This window comes from Vanacampus margaritifer, chromosome 5 (genome assembly GCF_051991255.1).
Source record: "Vanacampus margaritifer isolate UIUO_Vmar chromosome 5, RoL_Vmar_1.0, whole genome shotgun sequence".
In the NCBI taxonomy this organism is placed as follows: domain Eukaryota; kingdom Metazoa; phylum Chordata; class Actinopteri; order Syngnathiformes; family Syngnathidae; genus Vanacampus; species Vanacampus margaritifer.
Window position 1 is genome coordinate 10,181,184 of NC_135436.1, and position 26,666 is coordinate 10,207,849.

General features: G+C 38.1%; 2 protein-coding genes across 2 annotated transcripts; one reads left to right on the forward strand and one right to left on the reverse strand.

The window, feature by feature from the left end:
* The first annotated feature begins 501 nt into the window (after positions 1 to 501).
* Positions 502 to 18,324, forward strand: wdfy1 (WD repeat and FYVE domain containing 1). Its single transcript, XM_077565544.1, has 12 exons — positions 502 to 810; positions 3,310 to 3,377; positions 3,477 to 3,550; positions 3,747 to 3,801; positions 6,396 to 6,546; positions 6,617 to 6,729; positions 9,969 to 10,095; positions 10,623 to 10,728; positions 11,885 to 11,986; positions 12,081 to 12,211; positions 12,315 to 12,423; positions 14,129 to 18,324. The coding sequence occupies exons 1-12, from the start codon at positions 674 to 676 to the stop codon at positions 14,186 to 14,188; spliced, it is 1,233 nt and encodes a 410-aa protein (XP_077421670.1). The 5' UTR covers positions 502 to 673; the 3' UTR covers positions 14,189 to 18,324.
* Positions 17,699 to 26,152, reverse strand: dhrs12la (dehydrogenase/reductase 12-like a). Its single transcript, XM_077565545.1, has 10 exons — positions 25,985 to 26,152; positions 24,760 to 24,893; positions 22,676 to 22,758; positions 22,487 to 22,582; positions 22,284 to 22,365; positions 22,140 to 22,201; positions 21,840 to 21,944; positions 21,568 to 21,658; positions 21,204 to 21,341; positions 17,699 to 19,093 (listed from the first exon to the last, which is right to left on the reverse strand). Exons 1-10 carry the CDS (start codon positions 26,038 to 26,040, stop codon positions 18,978 to 18,980), a joined length of 963 nt encoding a protein of 320 aa, XP_077421671.1. The 5' UTR covers positions 26,041 to 26,152; the 3' UTR covers positions 17,699 to 18,977.
* Between the last annotated feature and the right edge of the window lie 514 nt (positions 26,153 to 26,666).

The window sequence follows — 26,666 nt, forward strand, 5'->3', positions numbered from 1 at the left end:
AACATGGTCTACGTATATAGAATTTTTTAACCTAATTCCGGTTACTTAATTCTGTCTGTTAGAGAGAGCCACTACATCGTGATAACTTACATTGATGTTTCTGCATTTGGCAATTTATTATTATATTATATTATTAGTATGGGATTTTTTTTTAATGGGCTTTAGGTGAACTGATGAATACACACACGCTCGCACGCACGCACGCACACACACACGCACATACACATACTCACCCACATACAAAAAAAAAGTATATATATGTATATATATATATATATATATATATATATATATATATATATATATATATATATATATATATATGTGTGTATATGTATATATATATGTATATGTATTTAAAAAAAAAAAAAAAAAATTTTTAATTGATTTGTTGTTTTTTAAAAAAAAAAAAAAAAAAAAAGAGGAGAGCAATGATGATGTCAAATCGAATGAACAATACTGAGCTCTTCTGTAAAAAAAAGAAGAAAAAAAAAAATAATGTCGTGAGTACGGTAGCGGTAGTGTGCCACTCTGCATGGGTTTGTGGTCGCATGCCTTGGAGTCATTACGGTAATCTGAGCAGCGGCTCAGTGTGTCAGCTGATCCTCCTGGACTGGACTGGGCGAGGAAGAGAATTAGCAGCAGGAAAACATTGTTGCTGGCTAGTTAAACCATGGCTGCCGAGATCCATTCGAGGCCTCAGAGCGCCAGGCCAGTTCTTCTGAACAAAATTGAGGGACACACAGACGCTGTCACCGTTGCCGTTTTAATCCCGAAGGAAGATGGAGTGATCACTGTCAGCGAAGACAGGTGAGTTTTCCAACCTAGCTAACGCTCTTGTTAGCTTCATTGAAGTAGCCTGCAGGGTTGCTGGCTTTTGTGGGCACTTGTGTCGTATACAAGTGGTTTGTAAATAAAATCATAATAATGAGTGCAATGGGGGGGTAAACAGACCTTTAAAACTCTATACTTTAGTCACAGATGGGATTTTTTGTTTGTTTTAGAAGTTAGCCGAAGGAATGAATAAATTGCTACATTAAAGATTAGTTTGTGGAAGATGATACGCTTGCAAAAAATCGTTTCAGTATCGTAGCCTATGTTAGTTAATAGTCGCCTTTTGAATGACGGTCCTTGGGACACTGAACAGCTAACTGTAGCAGTAAACAACCACAGTTCATTTTCCTTGTGTTGCCGTATAATCCCCCAAATCGAGGTCTCAATTCTGCGTGCGTGGTTGTTGTGAACGCACACTTGTTTGTTTCACATCTCCAAAGGAACGGCCTCTGGCTTTGTCCCGTGAACATCACATTTGGGTTGGAACAGTTACATGGTTAGTCTGTCAAACAGCAAATGCAAGAGGTTAGGTGCTCGCGACACATTCAACAGCTGTGTATCGCATCCAGTGAAATCGCTACATCTGAATATGGCTACCAAATTAGTTTGCAAGTCTAGGAGCAAGCATTAGCGTTTCACATAAATGTGAAGTGGTGCATCTTTGCATCATACTTGATAATTCAACAGGGAAACGAGCAGATGAAGGTGCTGACCTCCAGGAGAAATACTTGGCTTTTATTTCTGTTGTGACTACATGTTTGATTAGAAATGACACTAATTGTGCATATTCTTGCTCAACAGTTTTCTGTCACATGATGGGTATTTGGCACAATTTGGAGATGAAGATCGGGCGGATAAACTTGACTATAAACGGAAATGAATTTCCTTTTGTTGGTTTTTGTCTGTATAACCCTAATCAGCTATTTATAGTTTCCCACCCACTCTCCTTAGATGTGTTAAAACGAAGGCTAAAAGTTGACAGTATGGAGAAACTTTGGATGCAATATAGCAACTATTTACACCCGAGGACCACCTAAAAATACTTAGCTCTCCAAGTACCACCATACTGACATAGTAAAAATAGTCCATCTAGCACAGTAGGCCTGTGTTACTCAAAAACGATGCAGAGGCTTTATTCCTCAAAAGTAATATTGTAATCACTGTACTGTTTGAAAATGAACATTTCACTTAAATACAAGGGTGAAAAAATACCCATGTAAAATATTTATTACTTGACATGAAAACACTACTGATCTGTGCTTACCAAATAAACAGTACTGTATTGGATTAAAAACAAAACTTGAAGCAGCTGCAATGCACACTTTTGAACATTTAATTCTGTATTTATTTGCGTACCTTTAGAGGGAAATTGCGTACCACGCTTTGAGATTCACTGCACTCGTCCTGGCCGTCATAAATAACTATGATCCTTTCCTACACAATTCAAACAACACTCACTGACTAACTGTTTGGAAAGACGCGGAGAAAAGAATGAGACTTTTTCACATAATGACTTGGAATAGTTGACTGGCTTACTTTCTCAGTCGTGTTACTTGCGTCTCATCTAGCCTTAAGATCCACAAGTGAGTGACAGTGAACTAACGTTGCATGCGGTATATCTGGTCATGACACATTTTTGTTTTTTTTACAACCACAATGACAGGTCACACGTAGAGAGTAGAGACACACAACCTTTCAGAGGAAGTCAACCCCAATTTATTTATTTTTTATTATTTTATTGTCATATGTTCTATGCAGCCATATTAGTCTAAATTTGTCATTCTGATTGATATTGTGTTCCAGTTGTTTTTATCCATCTCAGGGGGCGGCCATTTTTCCAATTGTTGTCGGCTGAAGATGACATAGATGTTGCTCAGGTCTCAGATAACAACCAATCACAGCACAGCTTCAGAAAACAGTTGACCTCTGATTGGTTGTTGCCTGAGCCCTGAGTAACTGTGATGTCATCTTCAGTCGACAACAAGTGGCAAAATGGCCACTTGTTGTCGAATGAAGATGACTAGATGGATTTAAAAAAAAAAGGCTGGATTTTGCTTCATAACTCATATTCCACAAATGTAATATTAATCAGAATGTCATGTTTAGACTTGTGACTTCTACATATGACATATTATTGTCAAGAAATGTTTAAAGTTGACTTCTACTTTAAAATACAGTAGTGCTCAAATACATTGTGACATACAGAATCATACCACATTTATTTGTCTTTTTTTGTGGAAAGAACTGGGGCTGAGGTTTCAGCTGAAAATATGGTCTGTTTCCAATTGATGCATTTACTTTCCCTGATTACAAACTAAAACTGTATCTTTCTTAGTTGTTCTTGATCTTGTGTGATTCAAACAAATTAGCGATCCTCCATTTCCCACGTTGACCTTTTTAAAGCATGGATCATAAAACAGGAGGAAGCATAAATACTCAGTTTTCTGATAATTGCATTCTGCATTTCATTTCAAGAACCATTCGGGTTTGGCTGAAGAGAGACAGCGGTCAGTACTGGCCAAGCATCTACCACACAGTCTCCTGTAAGTAAGACTGCACCACAGCAGCTACAAATGTAGCATGATTTATATATATACTGTACGTGCTGTAATGTGCTAATGGTAAATCCTTTCCTGTCTCAGCTCCCTGCTCGTGTATGTCATATCACCATGACAGCAGACGCATCTTCATTGGCCAGGACAATGGAGCGGTTGTGGTGAGTGGAACATCCTCAAAACAAATCCTTGTTCTTACTTTGGTGTCCGGCTTACCGCTGGTAGTCTTTTGCTTGTTAAAACTCAACTTCTTTTCATTATAAAAAGAGGTTCATTTAAATGGGTCTCCTCCAAATGCCTTTGAGGGTGGCTTAGTTATTTGATTTGAAACTTGTTTTTTGTTTGTTTGCCCCAAAGGAGTTTCTCATCTCTGAAGATTTCAACAAGATGAACCATGTAAAAACATATCCAGGTGAGAGGTTTCGATAATGACACCATACAATGTGAGGTATTTGCTTGCCAAAGAGTTTGTCTTTGTGTGTGCATTTGCCATATTGTTTTGAGTTGAAGTAATTATGTTTGATGTATAATTGTATTTAAAAAAAAGTATTTATATAAATTGTTTGCTTTCTTAATGGTAAAAAGAGCGTGCAATTATTTACTCATCAACAAAGTGTGTCAGGTGTTTAATTGAAGTAAGGCTTTTGAGAGATGGATATGATTTGCATATAGTTACCCTAAAATGAAGGCTCATGACTAGACGGCTAAAATTAATACTGACTTTTATGTACTGGTGACTAACAACTGTGTGTTCTAGTGTCACCATCATCATCAGCAAGTTGAGTTACTTGACATCAGTTTTGTTCAAGCTGCTTCACACACACAATGCATCATTAGTGTTTTTGCCTACACAACATAATCGGAAGTCAACCCAAGAATGTTTTTTACAATATGTTCTTTGCTTCTCCGCTAATCTAAACACGGTTGTCTGATTAATATCGTGTTTGTGGAATATGAATTCAGAAGTAAAATCCACCTGTTTTTATGCGTCTACGGGGGCGTCCATTTTGCCTCTTGCTGTTGATCGAAAATGACATCGCAGGGCTCTGGTAGCAATCAATCACAGACAGCTCAACAGTTTACTGACTTTGGTCATGTGACATTGGCAAGCTGAACCGTGATTGGTCATTACTCGAGCCCTGAGCAACTGTGATGCCATTTTCAGTCGACACAACAGCAAGTGGCAAAATGGCCACCCCCTGAGATGGGTAATAATGGTCTAGATCTTTCTTTTTAATTTGTTCTCTACAAACACAATATTAATCAGAATTCCGTTTTTAGGCTAGTGGGGGCACGTACAACATATTATTGTAAAGAAAACTTTCCCATGCCAGTAAATATTCACATGTAATTTGTTCTTTAACATAATGCTGTATGCCATTGTTAGATGGCAATGAATATCATGTTTTTCTGACACTACCACAATTCAGCTTACTGAATGGAAAATGATGCTGTTGTGGCAAACAGCCAGTCTGTTGTAGTGCACCACAACACCACTGGAATCTGCTTGGTCTCCACCACTTGGGAGAGAATCACACAGAAGAGACAAAGCCCACTCACTTTTCACTGTCCCTTCTGTCTTTTATTTGTTTTTTCTCTCAGTTCTTTTGTTAACTTTTAATAAATTATTCATCGTACTGCATGACAAAAACATAAATCATTCCTTTAGTTATCACAATAAATATTTAGAAAAAATACTTTAAAAAAACAAACATTTTCCTTGTATGTGAGCATGCTATTATCATTATTACATATTTTGTGGAAGTGTACACTACAGTCTGACAAAAAAAAGTATTTAAAAAAAACAACAACATTAGGTCACTTTTAACCTATGGTGGTGATCATGCAAGAGCTCACTCTCAGAGGAATGGATTATTGACTGGTGGTGGAAAATTATCTTTAACTAGTTACAAATGCCAGGCACTAATCCCACCGCTCTCACCAATCTAGCATGCCACGTGTAGGACGTTCATAAAGATTCTTTGACCAACAAGAACACTTAGGAAGTTGTACTCTTTTGGAGCAAACATTGTATTAACATATAAAATACGTTTTTGAAACAAAATGAAAAAGACGGTCAACAGAAAAAAATATTAACAGTGCAGCAAATGTAGAACAATATAAAATAACAGTGAGCTACTAAAAATGAACCCCTCAGTATAAATGGATACTCCTTAAAATGTAAACATGGTCACTTTTAAGTCGTTGCTACTTGCAAATGTTCATGATCAAAAGATGACACGATTGGTTAGTGTGGCCAAACTGCTTATGCTACTTGGGCAGTCTGTGCAAACTCCGCTCACATTTTCATGCTTTCCGCATTATCATTTGGGTGCTACTGTTTGAAATGATTTGACAGGATGGTTGCCTGTTTATGAGGGCATACGTTGCACAGTGGCTTCATTTTCTCTACGTCGCATTGGCGGTATCGCCACACAAGCAATGTGAGGAAGTTCTCTCGTCAAAATGGCTTCATCTCTGGATTATAACGCCATTACATGAATGGCCATTGGGCTGGGCGGTTGTGGAGGGCAAACAGGTTCTGCACACACAAAAAAACGTGTCTTTATGTGCAGCCTGGAACCCAAACCCAAAGTTTCATTAACTTTATGGTTATTTACTAACACTCAAGGTGCTACAAAAAAAAAAATCGTGCTGCCTTTAGTTGAAATATAAACAAGTGATAAAAGTAGTAAAAGTTTAATGAATCAAGTGTCAATAACAGAAGAACCCCCAAAGTATTGAGTTGAAAGAATTATTCATCATTTAACTGCAGCAGTGTCCTCGGGAAAGAAACTGAAAGTATTGGTGTCGTTACACTCATATTGATCAAATTTAATACCAGCGTTGGTATCTGCCCACCATTGTTAGCGTGTTAAAATTAATGTTGCCCGAACTGGTCGCCAGCCAATTAATTACAGGGCACAAATAGACAAACACTTCTAATGTTTTCCTCTTCAAGGTGTGATTTGACATGGTACATGTATATGCGTGTGTGTTTTGCAGCCCACCAGAACCGTGTCTCAGATATGGTGTTTACCCTGGAGAGCGAGTGGGTAGTGAGCACCGGCCATGACAAGAGTGTGAGCTGGATGTGCACCCAGAGTGGGAGCATGCTGGGGAGGCACTATTTCACTTCATGGGCCTCCTGCTTACAGTATCCCTAATTCACCTTTTGTTTGTTAGGTACAGAAGTGAGTGGTTTGAAACCTTAACTTCCTGTTCAGATATGACCATGAGACTCAGCATGCCTTTGTTGGCGATTACTCTGGGCAGATTACACTGCTGAAGGTGGAGAGGCAGACATACTCCATTATCACTACACTGAAGGGCCATGAAGGTATTTAATGCATTATGTCAATGAAATGTCCCCACTAAGATACAAAGACAAACGTGTGTGTGCGTATGTATATTTATTTATGAATATACTCTACTAGATATGTATGTATGTACTCTGTGTGTGTGTGTGTGTGTGTGTGTGTGTGTGTGTGTGTGTGTGTATATATATATATATATATATATATATATATATATATATATATATACACACACACACACACACACACGTATATTTACATATGTATATGAGGGCTGTGCACAAATCGGTGGTGACACAAATTGAGTAGCAAGTTGCAACAACAACTTGCATTACAGTTTATTTATTTTTAACCACACGCTGGCAATGACAACAAATATGGCTATCAAAATTAAAGCGTTAATTTAAATTTCATTGAAGCATTTAAAAAGAATTAACTCAGTTAACTCCATGTGCAGCCAAACTTGGAGGAGTCACTGGCAGGAAGATGAATATACTATAAGCACTTTTACTTTCAGGTTTACTTGCTTGATGTTTGTTGGAGAACTCTAAAGTAATTTGCGCACTTTGCAGAGCCAAATTCGAATAGCATATTATTTGTACGTACACCTTTAGCATATCATCTGAGAGCAAAATACCCTGCTGATGTTACCTCCACATGGCCTCGCAAATCTACCCTTCTGAAGAGTGCTGCTTGTGGGCACAACTAATTGTTTCTATGAGAAAAAAGATGACCTGGAGTCCATTTTGATCGTTTTAACAGTTGTATTTTACAGGAGAAGCATTCTATTGAAAGATCAAAGAAAGCTATTAGAACAGTCTTTGATTTCTAAATATACTTTCTTATTGATAATTTTACATTAATTTCAAGATTTTACTGAAGTAAATATCTTACAAGCTTTGACGAAAAACCTAGAAGCAGAAGTAGAAAAATGTGATTAATCGTGATTAACTCATTCAAACATATAAACGTACAAATATGTTTTTTTAATCTTTTGTCTTTTTCTCCCAAAAACGTATTTGTTTTTTAATGTTTTTTTCCTTTACGCTGGAGCATACAGAAGGCTTTGACATGAATAGGTCACTTAAAGCAATGGTAGTTATTACAAAAAAACGGCCAGCAGGTGGCAGCAGAGTATAAGAGATCAACCAGGGCCATGTTGCAACAAGCTCTTTTTTTGCCAGTGTTTTCAAGAGATCTGTGAATAATGGTAAAACTTAGCTATATTCTAATTCTAATTGCTGCAAAACGGAAATTGAAACAAATATATATTTTTTTCCCTGATGAAAGAAGAGACTAATCTTTCTTTTGGTATGTTCCATGTTTTTACATCAGTAGAACAGAATATTCTGTGGACCTTGCAAAATCAATCAAAATCCACTAAAACAGCCGGGAGCAAAGGGGGTTGCTTCAGTGAAAATGGCTCAGATTGAATGAGTTAATCGCGATTAATTACAGAAAATTGCATGATTAATTAATTTAAAAATGTAATTGTTTGACAACACTAAAAGAAATGCTTTGTGTAACTTAGTTTTTCGGGCTGGAACGGATTATTTTTTATTTAAAATGTCAATCTATAATTGCCATTTGAGGTCATTTAAATCCCATTACTTCTCAAAATAATAAAGTACTATAATCTACTAGAAACAATTACAGGACATTACAAAAATAACGTAAACATGATGATTATATAGTATATACTAAAAATAAAATAAAATAATGTGGTGCAAGAATGAACTGGGCGAGATGAGAGAGATGAGTATTGGAGACGCGTGTATAGAGCGGTGCTGCTCCGCCTGGGTTGCGGCAGAAAGGGGATCTTGTTGGATGTGACCTGCGGTTTAAAATACGAGCCTGCGAATGCAATACGGCATTGTATGAATATTTATGGGCAGCAATTGTTCATATCTTTAATCATTTCCTTGAACTCCCTGTATGTCTTGACACAGATTGTATCCAATTATTTGATTAAATTATTGGAATAATCAAATCTAAAAATATTTTATCGTGACAGTCCTACTGTCATCCATGTAATTTTAATGCACTTCAACCTGTTAACCCTTTAAATGAGCCTCATGGCTACTTTGTGAAACTCTCACATGAAGTCACTTGAACATAAGCTATTTGTGCAGTCTTGCTGTTGTCGCCGCCTTTTGAAATTTATTAGTGTAGCCTACTTCCGTAATTGTGTAAAAGCAGTTGGACTTGATAACATCACTCAAATACTTGCCTGTGATCTTGTTTGGCTAGTTTGAAGTTTGTTGCAAACAGTGCAAATAAAGATGAGTCATCTAACCAGATGATAATCTTGATGACTCAACATACTTAATTTTACTCTAGCTGTATTTTTACTGTTCAAACACTTAATTACACAAGCTAATAGTTTGCTTATGAAACACTCATGTTGCCAAATAGTATGGGAGTTAAAAAGCCTCCAATGCAGATGCATTCCTTCCTTATTTTATCTACTAATCAAAAGTCCAGGGTGTGGTACTCTGTTCATACTGGGTACAACCTCCAGTTCTATATACATATATAATAGCTTAAATGATTATTCCAGTTATAAAACTACAGGAATCTTTATTTATTTATTTATTTTTTTTTTTTAATTATCTTTACCAATAAGTACTTTAATAGCACAGAGGCTTTGGCAAATTTACAATATGCAGTTATGGGACTGACTATGATATGTATAATTTTCTAATAAATTATCTTAAAAAAGTTACTCATTTTACTATACTCCAAGGGAGTATTAGGACCAGACTTGTGTGAATGAAGTCATATATTTTTGATCGAATTTCTTTTTCTTTTTACACACGCTAAAGAATAACGCCTCAGCCCTAATGACACCCGTCCTTCACTTCCTCTCATAACGTTACAACTTTGTGCTCATGTGTGAGTGTGGAAGTCCCTTCTCACCCCCTGATATTTTATTTTTTGTTGTAAAGTTGTAAAAAAATGATATATTTAACACTGTTTCTGTTGGTTAGGAAGTGAACCAGTAGTACATACACACTATTTCTGTGTACATTAAATTGTGATTTTTTTGTTTTTGTTTGTTTGTTTCTTTATTGCCACTTGAGATGTAGTTTCATTTTATTCCAACAGATAGCAGTATTAAACCTACATACAGTGCTCTGGTTGGGAATCAGGCCATGAAGGCTAACAAAAGTCCACTAGGTGGCGCCAAGAAGCCAATTCTTCAATTCTTGCATTATTCTGCTACATGTCACAAGTGACGTCCTCCCTGTGGACTTTTCAGGCACTGTAGCATCGTTGTGGTGGGACCCCGTCCAGAGACTGCTGTTCTCAGGTGCCTCTGACCACAGTGTCATCATGTGGGACATAGGGGGACGTAAAGGACGAACCTTACTGTTGCAGGGACACCAGTAAGTCAGGCAGTCTTGTGCTTGTGTGAAAAGTTAACCAGTAAATGTGCATAAAATAATGTCTTAAATGAATGGGTGATACCGGTAGATTTTCCCTAGACTCTGTCACACGCAGGTGCCAACAATGTCACTAACAGCTGACTATTTAGTCTTGTTCGCCACTTCTCTGTCCCCATCCAGATTTCAGCATGGTCAAGCACCATTTCCTTACACTTACTGTGGTTTGAACGTGTGATTGTTTTTTCAAAATGTGAGAATACTGTCATGTCAATATATACACACAAACATTAGACGATGGTGACCTTATATTCAGGAGAGAGAAACAGTCAGGCAAAAAGAAAACCCAGCACTAAACAAAGGCAAACTAATAATATACTGTATGCACCAAATGATACCACAAGTCGTCTAACTTGAAATTTAGGCCAATTTTGAGCGCAGCAAAATTTGTCCAAGTAATGAGCAATAATTCACTAATGTTTGTGTAAAAGTGTGATTGACTACTATTTTCTATTCTTTAACTGTCCTAGTGAGCGTGTCCAGGCACTGCGCTACCTCCAGTTGACCAGGCAGTTGGTGTCATGTTCAGCTGATGGAGGCATAGCAGTGTGGAACATGGACACAGCCAGAGAAGAGGTTTGCATCAAGATTAGATAAGATACATCTGTGACATGAAAATGTGAAAATGTCTGTGGCTAATTCATTACGTTGCATGACTGATGAGGAGTCCTTGTTGAGGTGAGAGCAAGAAATCCAAATCAGTGGTTGTTGAAAAACGGATTTGGTGTTGTTTACTACAATGATATCTTAAATACTGAGGAGAAACAATTAAGTATGTGACACTTTAACCAGCTTTACTCTTTCTTCAGAGACAACTTGCATTGCTGTAATTAACAATCATATATTTTCTATACTGTTTGTCCTCATTTGGGTAGTGCTTGAGCTCTTCTCAGCTGACTTGGGAAATGAGGCAAGGAGGTATGCCCTGGATTGTAATTTAACATCTTTATTGATTAAATTGTGTAATTTGTTGAGAAATAAAAACGATTAACATACAGCACGATTATTACCCCATTAACTCATTTGCTACCAAAAACCTATAAATACGTTCCATTTGAAATGTTTTAAGTGTCCCAAAGACATGTTTATACGTTTTATGTTGTTTTTTAATACTAGAGCATACAGAAGGCATAAATGCAGCCTCTCAACTGGGTTAAAGAAATTGTAGTTTTTAATTATACAAACGACCAGCAGGTGGCAGCAGAGCAAAAGAGATCAACTAGGGCCATGTTGGAAAAAAAGGTCATTTACTCACATTTCTAAATAGATAAATGATGAAACTTAGCTATATTCTAATTGCTGCAAAACTGAAACCGATAGAAATATGCTTTTTTTTCTGATGAAAGAAGAGACTCAAATCTTTCTTTTGGTAGGTTCCATGTTTTTATAGCAATAGAACACAATATTCTGTGGGCCTTGCAAAATCTGTCAAAATCCAGTAAAACAGGCGGGAGTGAAGGGGGTTGCTTCAGTGAAAATGGCTGGGAGTGAATGAGTTAAGGAATGTATTTAAAATTGTACTCCAAATCAAAGTGGGAAAAAAAATCTTTCGCTTACTGTATTGATTTTATGTGGCTCAATAGTGTGTGTATAGCCTCCACGTGCCTATATGCACTCTCGACATGTATCTTATCACATCCGATTTTACACTAAGAAGCGGATACGTTTTTTCTTGCATCTGATTTTGATTCATTAAAAAATAAAAATAAAAAAACGGCTCTTCTGTCCTCAGGCACCTCAGTGGTTGGAAAGTGACTCCTGCCAGAAGTGTGAGCAGCCTTTTTTTTGGAATGTCAAGCAGATGTGGGACACTAAAACCCTGGGGCTCAGACAGGTATGAGTGTTGTGTCAACTACAAGGTACATTTGAAGCACATATTACTTTGTTGTTGTGTATCATTTAGCTGTTTTGTGTTTTTTGTGTTCCAGCACCATTGCAGGAAATGCGGCAAAGCCGTGTGTGGTAAATGTAGTTCTAAACGCTCCACATTCCCAATTATGGGCTTTGAGTTTCCAGTGCGGGTGTGTGACACCTGTTTTGAGTCTATCAAAGAAGAAGAGTGAGTCAAGTGGATATGTGTATACATGTTTCACTTAATATCACAGTTTTTGTTGAGAAATAGGGACAAGCCTGATGAGCTGCGCATTTGTTTGTGTTTCAAGTCGAACACCATTGGCCACGTTCCATGAGGGGAAACACAACATTGCCCACATGGACATGGACCCATCCAGAGGCCTGATGGTCACCTGTGGAAGCGACCGCATTGCCAAGGTTGAAAACGGCTCTTTTGTAGCCATACAGTACTTGATCATCTGCACCGTAGACAATGGTCCTTTGGAACAAAATTATATCCGGAACAGTGCTTTATCTTTTTTCGACTCAAGATTATTAGTCACAAATACATTGCAATGAGGAATATTAGACTGTATGGAATGCATCGCCATTGAGGGATTATGCACTCTAAAGCAGGGTTCTCAAACAAGAAGAATTTGTTTCAAGGATTTAAAACTAAAAAAGGCCAAAGGAACTATCATTTAAAACTATACAACATAGTTACTAAAGATGTACACAAATGAAGTTACCAATCATGTAAATACTTTTACACACCTATTTATCCAACTTGTATATCGATTTCATATCAGTTATTTTCAAGCAACAGTAAGAAGACTGGCACAGTCTAAATCAGGGGTCACACGTGGGCACCAGGTCATCCCCAAGGACCCCATGAGTTGCTTGTGGTCCTGTTATACCCCCCCCCCCCCCCCCAAAAAAAAAAAAACTCGCCAGTGATGGTAAATTGTGATTTCTTAGGAATGTTTGTAGACATGATCATTTGAAAATGTAAACATGTAACAAGTTATAGAAATTGGGTTACATCATCAATACTCTGCCTTCTTTTAAGGTACCGGTACTCAGGATGCTCTTGTGGCTGTTTTGGAATCCGGAACTACAAATTACGACTTAAAAGAATAGAAAATTGGCATTCATTTCATGCATTTTTCATGCATCAAGGGCAAATGCTATATTTGTATATGTAGTTATTTATTTAAAATTGTCATTGTTTTTTTGTTGAGAGAAATATTATGTATCAAAAGTACTAGTGGTATCGGGACTTGATATCAGTGACTCCTCGAATTAAGTACTTATACTGGTATCGGTCTGAAAAAAGTGGTATAGAATATTTCTATTGTTGCTAATTACTATGAGCCAGTGTATTCATATAAATGAATAATACATTTAGAGCTGTCAAACGATTATTTTTTAAAATCAGACTAATCACATCTTCGAATTTTGATTAATCACAATTAACCACTTAATTTATCAAAAAATTTCACCCGCCAAATTTGAAGAGCACCTGTTATGTGTTAATTCTTTCGACATATATCGGCCCGATATCGATACCTGGTATTGGTACTTGCCCATCCCTAATATTATTGATAGAAAACCCCACTAAAGTGCATTTTCATACTATGAGACCTTTAACAAACGATTTCCAGAATCTCGTATGGCTGCCGAAAAAAAAGAGTTGTTTATTTTTCCCGTATGTGTACAATATAATGGTCAGCTGTCCAAAAACTTATGTATAAAAATGTGCAGCAGTATAAGTTTTCTGAAGTTCATGAAAATTTACCATGACGTCTATAATACTGTCAAAGAACCACTTTAATTGGTTATTACACTCATAAGTTATACATAATTGAACTGGAAATTGGCTTCATATCAGTCATAGCTACAGAAAGAACAATACTTTTTGAAGCAGTTACTGACTAGACCGTTAAGAGCAGGTTCATGTAACAGCAGCTTCCCAAAAAGTTGACAAATTCTTTTCACATGATCCTTTAAGTGTCTGATGGACGCCTGAAAGTAGAAGTGCGTCTGCTTTGTCTTGACGATAATGACAGTAACGATGTCGCATGTAAAGAGTGACCTTAGTACTCTGTGTTTGTGACTTGTCATGGGGTGTTTGTTTCTCCAGATCTGGGATATGACGCAAGTGGTTGGCTGTAGCTTAGCAACAGGCTTCTCTCCACGCTGATTGGTCCAGTCACTCCTCTGGTGTCATGGAAACCCCTCTGTACAGTGCATCATCGCCATCATGCCTGGACTCTGCAGCTTCTGGGGGATGTGTGCGTGTGAGTGGATGACATTAGCGGAGGTCTCCATGTTTTTTTGTTTTGTTTTGCTTGATCCTTTGGAATTATCTATTTCACTACTTCCGTTGAACATGAAATTGTATACGAGTGTGTGTGTGTGTGTGTGCACGCGCACCTGACCCCGCACAGAGCACTAAGCACAATGGTGTGTGTGTGTGTGTGTGTGTGTGTATGTAAATGTGTGCATGTGCCCTAATGTTGATATTAGTGTTTACGTTTATTATTTCTCTTTTGACAAATGTTGACAATGGTCTTGTTTTTTTGGTTTGTTTTTTTAAATCCTCATACTGTAATATTAGGATTCCTGACCTGCCACAGCTGTAAAAACATACACATGCTCCTGTTGCATATGTTTGCTGTCCACTAACTGTCTTACTCTGTAACATGTATAAACACAGCACCTGTACTTACCTTGCTTCATGTTGAAAGTGAAAATAGTTGATTGGAATGATTTTCTCGTACCCCCATGAGCTTTTGCTTTTTTTGCCCTTTTTTTTTTTCACCAGATGGCCTTAAATCACTCTCAGGAGGTTTTACATCAATGGGTTGTCACTAGGCGGGGCTCTTCATTTTCGGTGTGACAATGACCACTTTGTCAACACAACCATTCAAATGTGTGAATCAGCGATACATCATATAATGGCTACATTTTAAAATGGTTGACACTGTGATGCAGCGGCTGTGACGCTGACCCACCCTTGTGTTGATCCTAGGTGAGGCAAGAAAAACTAGAGTGTGTTGCTATAGCAACAGATCATCTTTGCAAAGTCTGACACTGTTAAGTCGCAGCATCGAAGGTGCTGTTGCTAAGGTGGGGAAATTGACTCTTGAGCTCAAGTCTTGAGTAAACAAATTGCACTGTTTGTAGGTAATTTACCACATGTGACACTGATGGAGAAAACTCCCATTGCCTTTTGAGAGTTACTAGTAAGATACATTCGTTGAGCTCAATTGGATTTTTACCACAAAGGCATTTGAACAGGTGCTAGAATTTTGTGTAACACTAAATGCTGCACATTCACTTTTTTTTTTTTTCCACGGCTCTATCAGGGCTGATGATGTTCTTTCAATTGCCTTATAGACAGGAGGACACATCCTCAAAGCTTAGTTAGTGGCTTGTCAGTACTTGTGATTGTCCCCATGCACTCTTGTCATGAACTTCTGGATGCCCCCCCCCCCCCATGCCATCAAGGACTCCACATTGCAGGAAACTCATCACTACACTAAGTCAACGTATATTTGGATTTGTAGCGCCTCTAAGTGCTGTGCTTATGTTGGATGCCTGCCTTATTCGGTTCTGAAAAACGTGAACATCATATATTCCTGATCACATTCCAATTTGATGTGGTGTATATTTATATTTGTTAGTAAAGTATTTATGTGTAAAAAGTTTAGTTACAGTATGTTTTTCCTTGTAGTATAATGACAAACAAATGCCTTTGTATTACAGTATATTCAAATCTAAAATGTTATTTCTCTTCACTAAATATAGTCAAAATGCTCAAAGGTACATGAGGCAATCTATAATTGTCATGTCATTGAATACTACTGTTCTGTGATGGTTGTTGTTTTTGGGGGGATTACGGGATATATATTATCCTAGTCAACAAACCAGTGGGCCCCCCTGCTAATTTGTTTAGTGGCCAGCAGCACATATAAAAAATATGTTTTTGCTTTTGGATATTAAAATAGTGGAGGGGTGTGATTCACCTGACAACTACCAAGGTACTAGTAAATGGTATTTCATTTAAATAGCGCTTTTCCACCTTACAAGGCCCTCAAAGCACTTTACATTCGCCTGCTGATGGTGCAGCATCAGGAGCAACTGGGGGCTCAGTGTCTTGGTCAAGGATACTTTGACGTGGTCACAGTGGCATGGGATCAAACTCACAACCTATGGGTTGGGAGATGACCACTCAGCCACCCACTGTTGATACTAAAATGGTCTTATGTAACTTTTTGAAATATGCAAAGAAAATGTCTATACAAAGTGACACTTAAAAAAATAATAATTCTCGTGTATATTATGGCCCTTTGATTCTGGATGTTTTTTGTTTGTTTTTTCAGCCCCAAAAGTTATTGTTTAAAAAAAAGCGATATTGTAAAAACTGATTTAAAGATTGTCAACTTAATACAGATTGATCATGTTTGGTCCCCAATATGGAGATTTGCTCATGGCATGGGGCATATTTATTTTAATGGCAGGGCTGCAGGCCACTCCAAAATCATGACAAAACCAAAATTATTGACCTTACCACTTTTAAAAGAAAGGTTTGATGCCTCTTTTTAAAAAATTTTTTTTTAGAATTGTAATACATAGTTGCTTGATGAATAGGATTTAGCGTGTTTAATCAAATTGACGGATGTCATAGCGGCCCTTGCATCCTGCAATTTTCTGTATGCAGAACTTGGAGGAAAAGGTTTGAACACCCCTGCTGTAGACTTAAAATCCACTGTAGACATGCTAAAAGTCGCTTTTGGTTATTGACTGCCTTTTCTTGAAGTATCTAGGATCCATTTATAAAAGGAGACATTGAGGCTTAGAAAATAGAATAAATGTTCTTTGGCGGTCTTCAGTCAAATCACAGCACTTCATATGCGCTTGACACTATTTGAAATCTGCACTTGATTTTGGAATTTTGTTGTGCTATTAGCACCCCCCACACTGCAGCTTTCCTTACCATGCTGATCAGGGGCGGAGTTTGGGCACTGGCATGAGAGTTATTATCGTTATTGACGAATACAGCGACTTTGACCAAATATTAGTTGTTAAATTAAGCGACTTTTACAACCCTTGTTTTCTTTCCGTTTTATCCCGATTGCAAATAAAATCACACAGTCACCCTTAGCTAATTTAACCATATCTTCCCCAACAAAGCAAAGCAACCACTGAGATTCGATGTATGTTCATTCTTTTTCCAATTAGTGTGCTGATTTAAGCTCCATCACCAAACGCAAATACTGCACAGCATTTTGCCAAAAACATGTGCGAAGGTTCAAGAATGTTATGAGACGTTCAGACTGTTAGCAAACTCTAATCTATGCTAACACTGTCCTCAAATTCTACTAGATAATTCCCCAAATTCTACCAAACTCGCTTTTTGTCACAATTTTACAATGAGCAATCGTTTTACTTTGTTACTTTCACACTTGATGGCTGGTCAGGCCCTCCAGAGATCCAACCATCTGTATTCAATCTATTCAAATGTACATTTTCCATAATACTGTATACTTCCCTTTTAAAAGTTGGCAATTGTAGATTCCTTGTCATAAAAGGCCTGACTCTTGTCTTCTACCAACTTACTCATGTTGCAGTGTTACTTTTAGGGATGAGGTGGAGGAAAACTGTGACTATTATAGCTCTGCTAATATTCAAAAAATAGACTCAAACCTTAAAATAGCAACAATATATTTTTACCATCATTTCCATACAGCGTGTACCAATCACTCTTGTACTGTTTTTACAACAAGGAATCGATGCTACTATTAGACATTTGAAGGCCTTTCGGGTTCCTGCCACATCTGTGGTTGGTTGGGCCGTGTAATGGTGTATTTAAAAATCTGCAACGCCCACAGGATAACTGATTATGCTAATCAAGAGTCAAATCTTTTTTTCCTTGCGTGTAATCATGCTTCTTGCATTTGGAGCATCTCATGCATTCTGTGCTCATCAGGGCACCCTTTCACATCCTTTGTTTTTGTCCACTTCCTAATGGTTATTTGCTTTCATGACATCTAATGGAGCACTCAGTATATTTTTGAAGTGCTCCATGTCTTGTTTCGGTCATCAAACACTAGAGAAGATAAGGGCCTTGGTGTTTACATGTGGCAACTGTATGAGTCACCTGAAATGATTACTCTACAAGCCCTTTTAAATGGATTTCTGTGTAATTTTACTTTTTATGTTTGCAGTCTGCTTGTAAAAATAATGTTCTAAATAAAATGACAAATTCATTTTTAACCAATGTTCTTCCAGGGACAACAAGTCATTGCTTGATAATAAAGATATTACAGTATGTTTTATTGTTTGTCGTTTATTTTTGGTGATTTTGAGAATCAGAAATCACTCAATTTTTTCCCCAATTTTTGTCATTTTATTTGAGAATGCATTTACAAATTTAAATCACGTCAGTAGAGAGCTTGTTGTCAAATGTGCTGGCTAGATACTATTCATGAATACATATATTATTGCATTTGTGGGCTAGAGAGAGCACTTTTGACTTCAGCTCGAATTCAACCTGCAACACAGCAAGACGACAAACAAGATACACATCTGTTAGTTACACGTATCAACTCGACACAAGAACGAGGTTGAACCCATAGCTGAGGTCTATGAACAAATAGTGGCTGAGACTTTGGTCTGATCAGATTCCCATCTGATTGACAGCTTTCAAAAAGTCACAGTTAGAAAGAGTGTGCGAGAGACTCTTTGAATGCTCTCTCTAAGAAAGTTACTGAAAACATCACTCATTTAGTAACAGTTTTACACTTTATAACACAAAAGTCAAGCCAAATAAGTTATTTCTTCATTAAAAAGCAATTCATATTTAATGTGGCTTATGAAGGCTGTCTTAATATTATGCATGAATGGGAGAGGTGGGCCACTGGTTGCAGGTTTGATGAGTATTACTGGTGGTACTGGTGAGTTTGCACTTGTGCCCTCCTTGACCCTTAATGTGGTTGGAACATCTTGGCCAAGTCATCCAGTGCAGATATGAGCTTCTGCTCCTCCAGCGGGGAGCTGTGGGTCCAAGCCAGTGGCAGGTGGGTGGCCACCATCCTGCGGTCTGTGTGAACAAATCAAAGATTTGATGACAACATTAAAAAAAAAAAGTATTTAATTTTTATTTTTATTTTATTTTGGAGGGGACAGTAAAAGTTTCTGCAGTTCACAACTGCACCTGTCGGAATAACAAAGTTGGAGAAGAGAGAGTATGCCCATGTGGTATGGTCATTACACTTTTATATTTTAAAAGCATTACATAGATGTGTACTGTACAGCAATATGTCTATTTAACCCCATAAAGTTTGAACCATGAAATATATGAGAGAAAATTCTGGTTGGTCCTTTTGAACGAACAACAGCAACATTTTTAAATCAACTTCCACATATGACTTTTGATTTATGTCATATTTGATACATCCGGTCACAATGGGCTCAACATTTCTTGTTATTATTATGATACGTATGGCTTTATAGGGTTATGTTTACTTTTGCTGATGCACATTTTGTTTGTTTTACGTGATACGCTTTTTCAACCCATGAAATCTATTAGATGGTTTGCTTTGACTCCATTAGAAAGATATAGGCCGTGTTGCTACGACCATACATTTTATCCTTTATCCATAGTAAAATATATTGAAAAAATAATACTGTAATGAGATTAAAAGAATATCTGAATATATTATATAATATACAGATTCATTAAACCCAATTTATAATTGATCTAATTTCTATATTTAAAAAATATTTTGGATGGATTCTTATGTACAGTAAAATAGATTTTTGTAAAAATGGACATTAGGAAAACATGAATTAGGAAAAAATGACTAGAAGCATGAACCCATTCACTTTAGTTTCACTCTTAAACAACTGAAATAAACTTTAATAACATTTCAACGCAAAAGCAACTATAACTGCTTTGAAATGCTCAAGTTCCAATAATATTTATTTCTTTGACGCTCCAATGCCACATGGGAAGGGGGGGGTGGGCTCGGTGGGGGGGGGGGGGGGTAAGAGAGAGAAGGAATGAGAGAGAGAGAGAGAGGGAGTGAGAGAGAAAGAAGGGAGAGGTAGGAAGGGAGAGAGATTGGGAGACAGATACAGAGAGAGAGCCAGAGGTAGGAAGGGAGAGAGAGAGAGAGAGCGAGAGAGAGAGGGGAGGGAGAGAGAGAAAGAGAGAGAGAGGGATACAGAGATAGAGAGAGATACAGAGAAAGAGAGAGGGACAGAGAGAGACAGAGAGAGAGAGAGAGAGAGAGAGAGAGAGAGAGTGAGGGGGGGAGAGAGGCACTCTACTCTGGCAGTATCTGGCACCACCCAAAAGCTGCACATGCCAGCTGCAATGGACACAGGCCAGACGGGGAAACACACACATACACATGGAAAGAAACAAACTGGTTTTATATAGTGTAATTACGTACTTTGGGACAAGCAGAGTCAAATATGTGCCTTTAGGGGGCGTGACCTAGTGAGGGATGTGAGGAACGTGGGCAGTTAGTCCTCGGCTGAGTGTAACTGCTTCCTTGAGCTTGTTTTTTTCACTTCACTACTAGGGTTGTAACGATATCTAAACATCATGATACGATAATTATCAGGATATGAACGTCGCAATACGATAATTAGCAGGATATTGTGGGGAAGTTGGTGATAAAAAAATACTGTGTAAAAACGTAAAAAATACTGTGTAAAAATGTTTTTAAAAAACTTCTATTGTGAAAAAAAGCACAAAATTGTGTTTTTGTACATAACAGCAGTGGCAAAGAAAAAGGCTTGGTCCTGTCATGTCATGCCACATGTCATTGTCATGTGCTCCTATTGGCTCAACATAGTATGTAGTTCACAATGCTGTCTTCGGCTAAAGTGGGCAAAAAGTTTTTTGATGGAGGAGTTGAAAAATATTTGCTTGTATGACTGATTTATGGTAGTGATAACCACCACAGTGGCCAAAACATTCCTAATTAAAATTAAACTGCACTAGTAAACTAACCACCAGAAAGTGCTAGAACTTCACAAATGAAATGCAACCTCACCTTTTTAACGGATGTGCTGCTTTTAATATTGTGACATGACGACGACCATACCGTGGCAATTTTATTAATATCGCAAAATTACCACATTGCCATTACTGTTACATCCCTATTCACTGCCATTAGTTGGATACCCAGTTGCCATACCCTGATAGAAGCGTCCGCTGGGGTTGGCAGCAGCAGCCTCAGACACAGCCAGCCACACCACAGTGTCGGCACCCTGCTCTGGAGTCCGCAGGTTGCTCTTCATAGAGCTGTGGAAGTCAGGCATGGCGTTCGCCACCGCTGATACAAACACAAAGTATTTTCATTATAACGTTTAATCAGACAAATCTATTTAAAACAATACACCTGTGGCAGAACTAATCAGCATCGTTTGAGGAAACAAATCGCGAGAAAAAGCTGTTGCCGCCTCCCCTTCTTGAAAGATGACCACAGTACAGCACTGAATTTTTGGGGGGTCAGGGGTGTGAAGACTTTTTATATCCATTGTAATTAAGACTTGATGTACCCGGAGTGTCCACCCAGCCGGGATGCATGACAGAGAAGTGGACGCTTGGGTGAATCTTTGCAAGCTGCTCCGTCATCACCACCTGCTGCCTCTGCAAGACACACAAACAGACAGTCTTACAGAAATACCATCATTATGGAAGTACCACATTTTTCAAACTGTTCTGCATCAACAGGCCTGCTGTTGCGACCTTTTTACCTCTAATTGAGGTGACCAAAAATATTGAACAATTCTGGTATTTTTTTTTACAGTTCTGCCAGCGCTGGTCGCACCTTGTGTTGGGCATAGACCATGGATCCATCATAGCGGCCCCTCTCGGACTGCAGGTTCCCTATCCTGAGCTTCTGCACCAACATCCCGCCTGATGACAGAGTGATCTGCACAAGGAGGAATCATGCCAGAAAATGACAATGGATTTGTTAGATGACATGATCAGAGATTCTCAAGAGCTTGTTGACAATGTGTTGCGGTCTGATGAGATCAAGGTTCAACGTGTTGGGTTCTTTATTTTTTTACTATTATTTTTTATTTAGGTGAACTGAGTTCTTCCTTTTTGAATTCGCACTTCTCACCACTCTGGGATCCGCGCTCTTCTCCAGCAAAGGAATGAGACTCTTGGTGAGAATGTAAACCCCTGCAAGAGAAACAAGGTTGAAGAGATCCACTGCACTGACAGTAGTCTCCCTTCCAGTCGCTGACCTTGACATGCGACTCACCGAGGACATTGGTGGCAAAGCCCTTCTCAAGACCTTCTGCGTTCACTTCCCGCTCACTCATCATGGAGCCTGCGTTATTGATCTATACATGATCAATCAAGAGCTAGTAACACTGCACGGATGTGACGTTAAGATCAAAGTGTGATAATTTTAAGTAGAAAATGAAAATATGATTCATCATCATGATCATCATATTTTCTCACCAGAACATTTAGAGCCTTGTACTTTCTCTTGAAGGCCTCAGCAAACTCCCAGACCTTCTTGGTCTCAGATAGATCCAGGATGTGCACGTAGATCTCCTGGGATGATATTCATTCTACATGAAGCTTTTCTATGTCTTTATTTATTTTTTGAAAATGTCTGGAGAAACACAAATTTTCACTATACTTTACTTTATTTCCTGTCTCCTTGACAAGTTCAGCTCTCGCCTCCTCAGCCTTGTCCTTGTTCCTGCACACCACGTGAATGGTTCCACCTGTGGGAAACTTCATTGCTCAACAGTGTCTTTTAATAAACAGCATTGAAAGCTATTAAATTAAATCGATTAAATTCACATGAACAACTTTGATAGTAAGCAAATGTCGCACGCTGTTGCTGGAGACATCATTGCCTGGTATCCCCAAAAAACTAGTATCTGTTCTCATCAGTAGCTGCCAATGACACCTTTTTCAGACTCTCTTTTGTAGTTACCATTTCAATAAAAGCAACTCTCAAATGAGTTTACCCAGCTAGCTAAAAATGGATATTGAATGTCCACAAATAAGCATTTTGATCACAAGTTACATTTATATTGATTCCAAGAAAAAAATATAAAATGAACTCATTCACTGCCATTGACGGCTATAGACGTAAAAAAATTCATTTGAACTATTTCTATTAGTTTAATTTTTTTTCCACTTTTATGGACAAGAGTATGAAAACCTAGAAAAAAATGTATTGTACATTTAGAACAGATATAAAATTTGTGATTAATCTTGAATTTAAATATTTAAGTAATTAAACAAAAAATAAAATATTATAAAAAAAAATTAGAGGCACAAGACGATTAATTTTTTTTATTGTAATTAATCGCATGACTTCAATAGTTAACTCATGACTAATTACATTTTATATCAGTTCTAAATGTACAATACATTTTTTTTCTAGGTTTTCATACTCTTAACAAAAGTGGAAACAAATGGAAACTGTGGAAAGTGGAAACTAAAAGAAATAGTTCAAATGAATTTTTGACGTTTATAGCCGTCAATGGCAATGAATGAGTTAATGTGCCCCTATTGAAACTTTCCAACCTGGTCCTCCAAATGTATCAGCACACCCCTGATTGATTTTACAGTCTGACAAAAATGTTTAGTGGGCAAAATATTTAATAACTAACTAGTGGCGCAGGTGGTGTAATGTGATTTTGGTGGATTTGATCGATGTGCAGGCAGACCGATTCAGCGCTCCGCGGTCATGTCTGGTGGATGTCATCTACTGTATTTCATTCAGAAATATGGCACTAGCGTGGCACAGACACTCTGAATCACTGTAGAAGTCAATTCATTTTAACTCATTCGCTGCCATTGACGGCTATAGACATCAAAAATTCATTTGAACTATTTCTATTAGTTTAACTTTTTTTCCCCACTTTTGTTAACAAGAGTATGAAAACCTAGAATTTTTTTATTGTACATTTAGAACATATTTAAAATTTGTGATTAATCGTGAGTTAATTATTGAAGTCATGCGATTAATAACAATTTTTAAAAAAAAATCACCTGACGTCCCTAATTTTAATAATCTTTTCATTTAAAAAAAAGATCTAAAAGTCTAGGATTTCATACTCTTGTTAACAAAAGTGAAAAAAAAAGTTAAACTAATCGAAATAGTTAAAATTATTTTGGACGTTTATAGGCGTCAATGGCAGTGAATGAGTTAATAGTACCACACAAACCACGCGGATATTGCGGGGGCTCACACACGGATGTCACATGTGCAGCTGACTACATCGTCTGATCTTGCAGTTTATTTGCCAATGTCATGCACAGATCCCAAAGGGTCTACTGTATTTTCTATTTGTAATGTCAGGTCAAAATTTCAAGCAGGAAAAGGCTTAGATCAGGGGTGGGCACACTCGGTCCTCGAGGGCCGGAGTCCTGCAGGTTTTGGAGGTTTCCCTTCTCCAACACAGCTGATATACAATCAGCTCATCAGCAAGCTCTGCATAAGCTTGTTAACGATCCTGTTGATTGGAATCAGCTGCGTTGCAGCAGGGAAACCTCCAAAACCTGCAGGACGCTGGCCCTTGAGGACCGAGTTTGCCCACCATTGGCTTAGATCCATCGACCAATTCTACCATGCGCAAAGTCTACAAAAAAAAAAATCCTCTCATGCGCATTATAAGGCGCTTTCCACTTGACTGGGAACAAAAATGGGGCCCGTTTGTGTGGTCTGCTTGCATTCTTATAACAGAACAAATGCTAAAAGGGGCTTGTACCTCTCCTAGCAACAGCCATCGCCGTGGCTTTCCCGATGCCACTGTTGGCTCCGGTTATCATGAAGGAGCGTCCTGCCAAAGAAACCTCCAGGTCCTTCTCCACAAAGCGCTTGGAAGCTGACAAGAAGGCGTTCCTGTGGAGAATCAACAAGGACAATTCTGTATCACAGGTCTGTTCGTGGGTAAATTCAAATCAGCTTGCACTGGTCCTGCACTGAAACTCAGCTGTGACAGTGAGAGAGAAAGTGGGTGTGTTCAGGTCAAGGAGGTCATTGGGCAGACGTGCCACACTGTTGTGCCTTGCGATTTTACTGTACATACGAGTGAGAGATTGTGCCTGGCAGCGGATGTGGCAAGAAGAGTTGGAGGGTGGCTGACAACAGGATCGGAGTATGCGTTTGAAAGTGTGTGTGGTAAGCATTGTCCTGGACGCTATTGTTGTGGAAGGCCGCACAAGGCCAAGTGAGAGCGTGGCTAAATACCCGCTCTGTTCAGTGGTGTCATGCAGAGAGCTATTAGTGCAGGCACAGAGCGGGTCGCTATGTTGGAGAAGCAACAACACAGAACAAAGGGGAGAAGGGAAACAATCACAAAAGCACCTTTTCAGAAAACTGGCCTCACTGTATACTAATGAGGAAAGCCTCTGATTGACTGTATTTAATCAGATGGACATATGTATTGGGACATGCAACAATATATAGGTGACGGTGTTTCTTAATATTGTCTAAATCATTTTAAAACAGTGAGATGACTGGCTTACCAGAGATACTTTGCCGACACGAGAATATCAACTTACAGTTGGTGTCAGTTTCTGTTACTTCATCTTCAATCTATATGTAATGTATTCCCTCATATTTGATAGCAATTTAAGCCAAATGTGAATGTAGGAGGCCGTAGTCATATCATAAAACATGGCAACCGTTTTATGACTTCATCTTTTATATCAATACTTCTTAACCTTTTGCTATGTCTCGAAACGTTTTAATATGTTCTCACACCATCTATAGAAAAAAAAATCTCATTTGAAGATGAGGCAGATTAATTTATACAAAGTATAATACTGACTAAAAAGATTAACAAAATTTAATTTAATTTACATGTAACTCAAGCCAATATAAAATGACCCACCCAAAATACTACACTTCAATTTTCACAATCTGAAAATAGTGTCAAGTGTATATTCTATTCTGTAAAATAAAGAAAGAAAGATAGTGATAATTCATACCTGGTGAACTCTGTCATCCCCTTGAGGAACCAGGCCAAGTTGCGGTACAGTGACATGGTGGCGCTCTGGGTCTGGAAGCATCAGGACGTTCTCCCCTCTTCGCTCCTCTTTTTAGCTGCGCTCGGACACCACGTGGAGCAGAGCAGCCTGCTGGGCCAACAACACCTTCGGCCTACCAGTGGTAGGCAGAGGGACAGCAATTCATTCATTCACTAACTTGCTCCAAGTGGATTTTTGTTTTGTTTTGTTTTGTTTTTGTTTGGTTTTGCCCAGCAGAGATGGCAAACTTAGTCGAAGTACAGACTAGTAAAAATTTTGATTTAAGTCCTGTCCTGAAGTAAAATTAATTATGACTGTCAATTGCACAAAAACTATTTTTAAACTTGGCACAATGAAAAGTTTGTGGGGAAAAAAATTCTTTGTGAGCATGACCTCTGTGCATGTCATTTGTTAAATGTCTTCCAATAAAGAAAGTTCGCCCCCCCAAAATGTAATCACTTGGCACAATGAAAACAATTATGCATACATACTCACATTGAGGGGGTAAAAAAATCATGCTACAAATATGTCGCATGTTGTCGCTAAGAGCTAGCTAGCATTGGCTTGACTTTTATGCTTTCAAAACATGCTACCATAGCTTTGCTAACATTGCAAACTGTGTAACAAACATTGCTAAATTCAT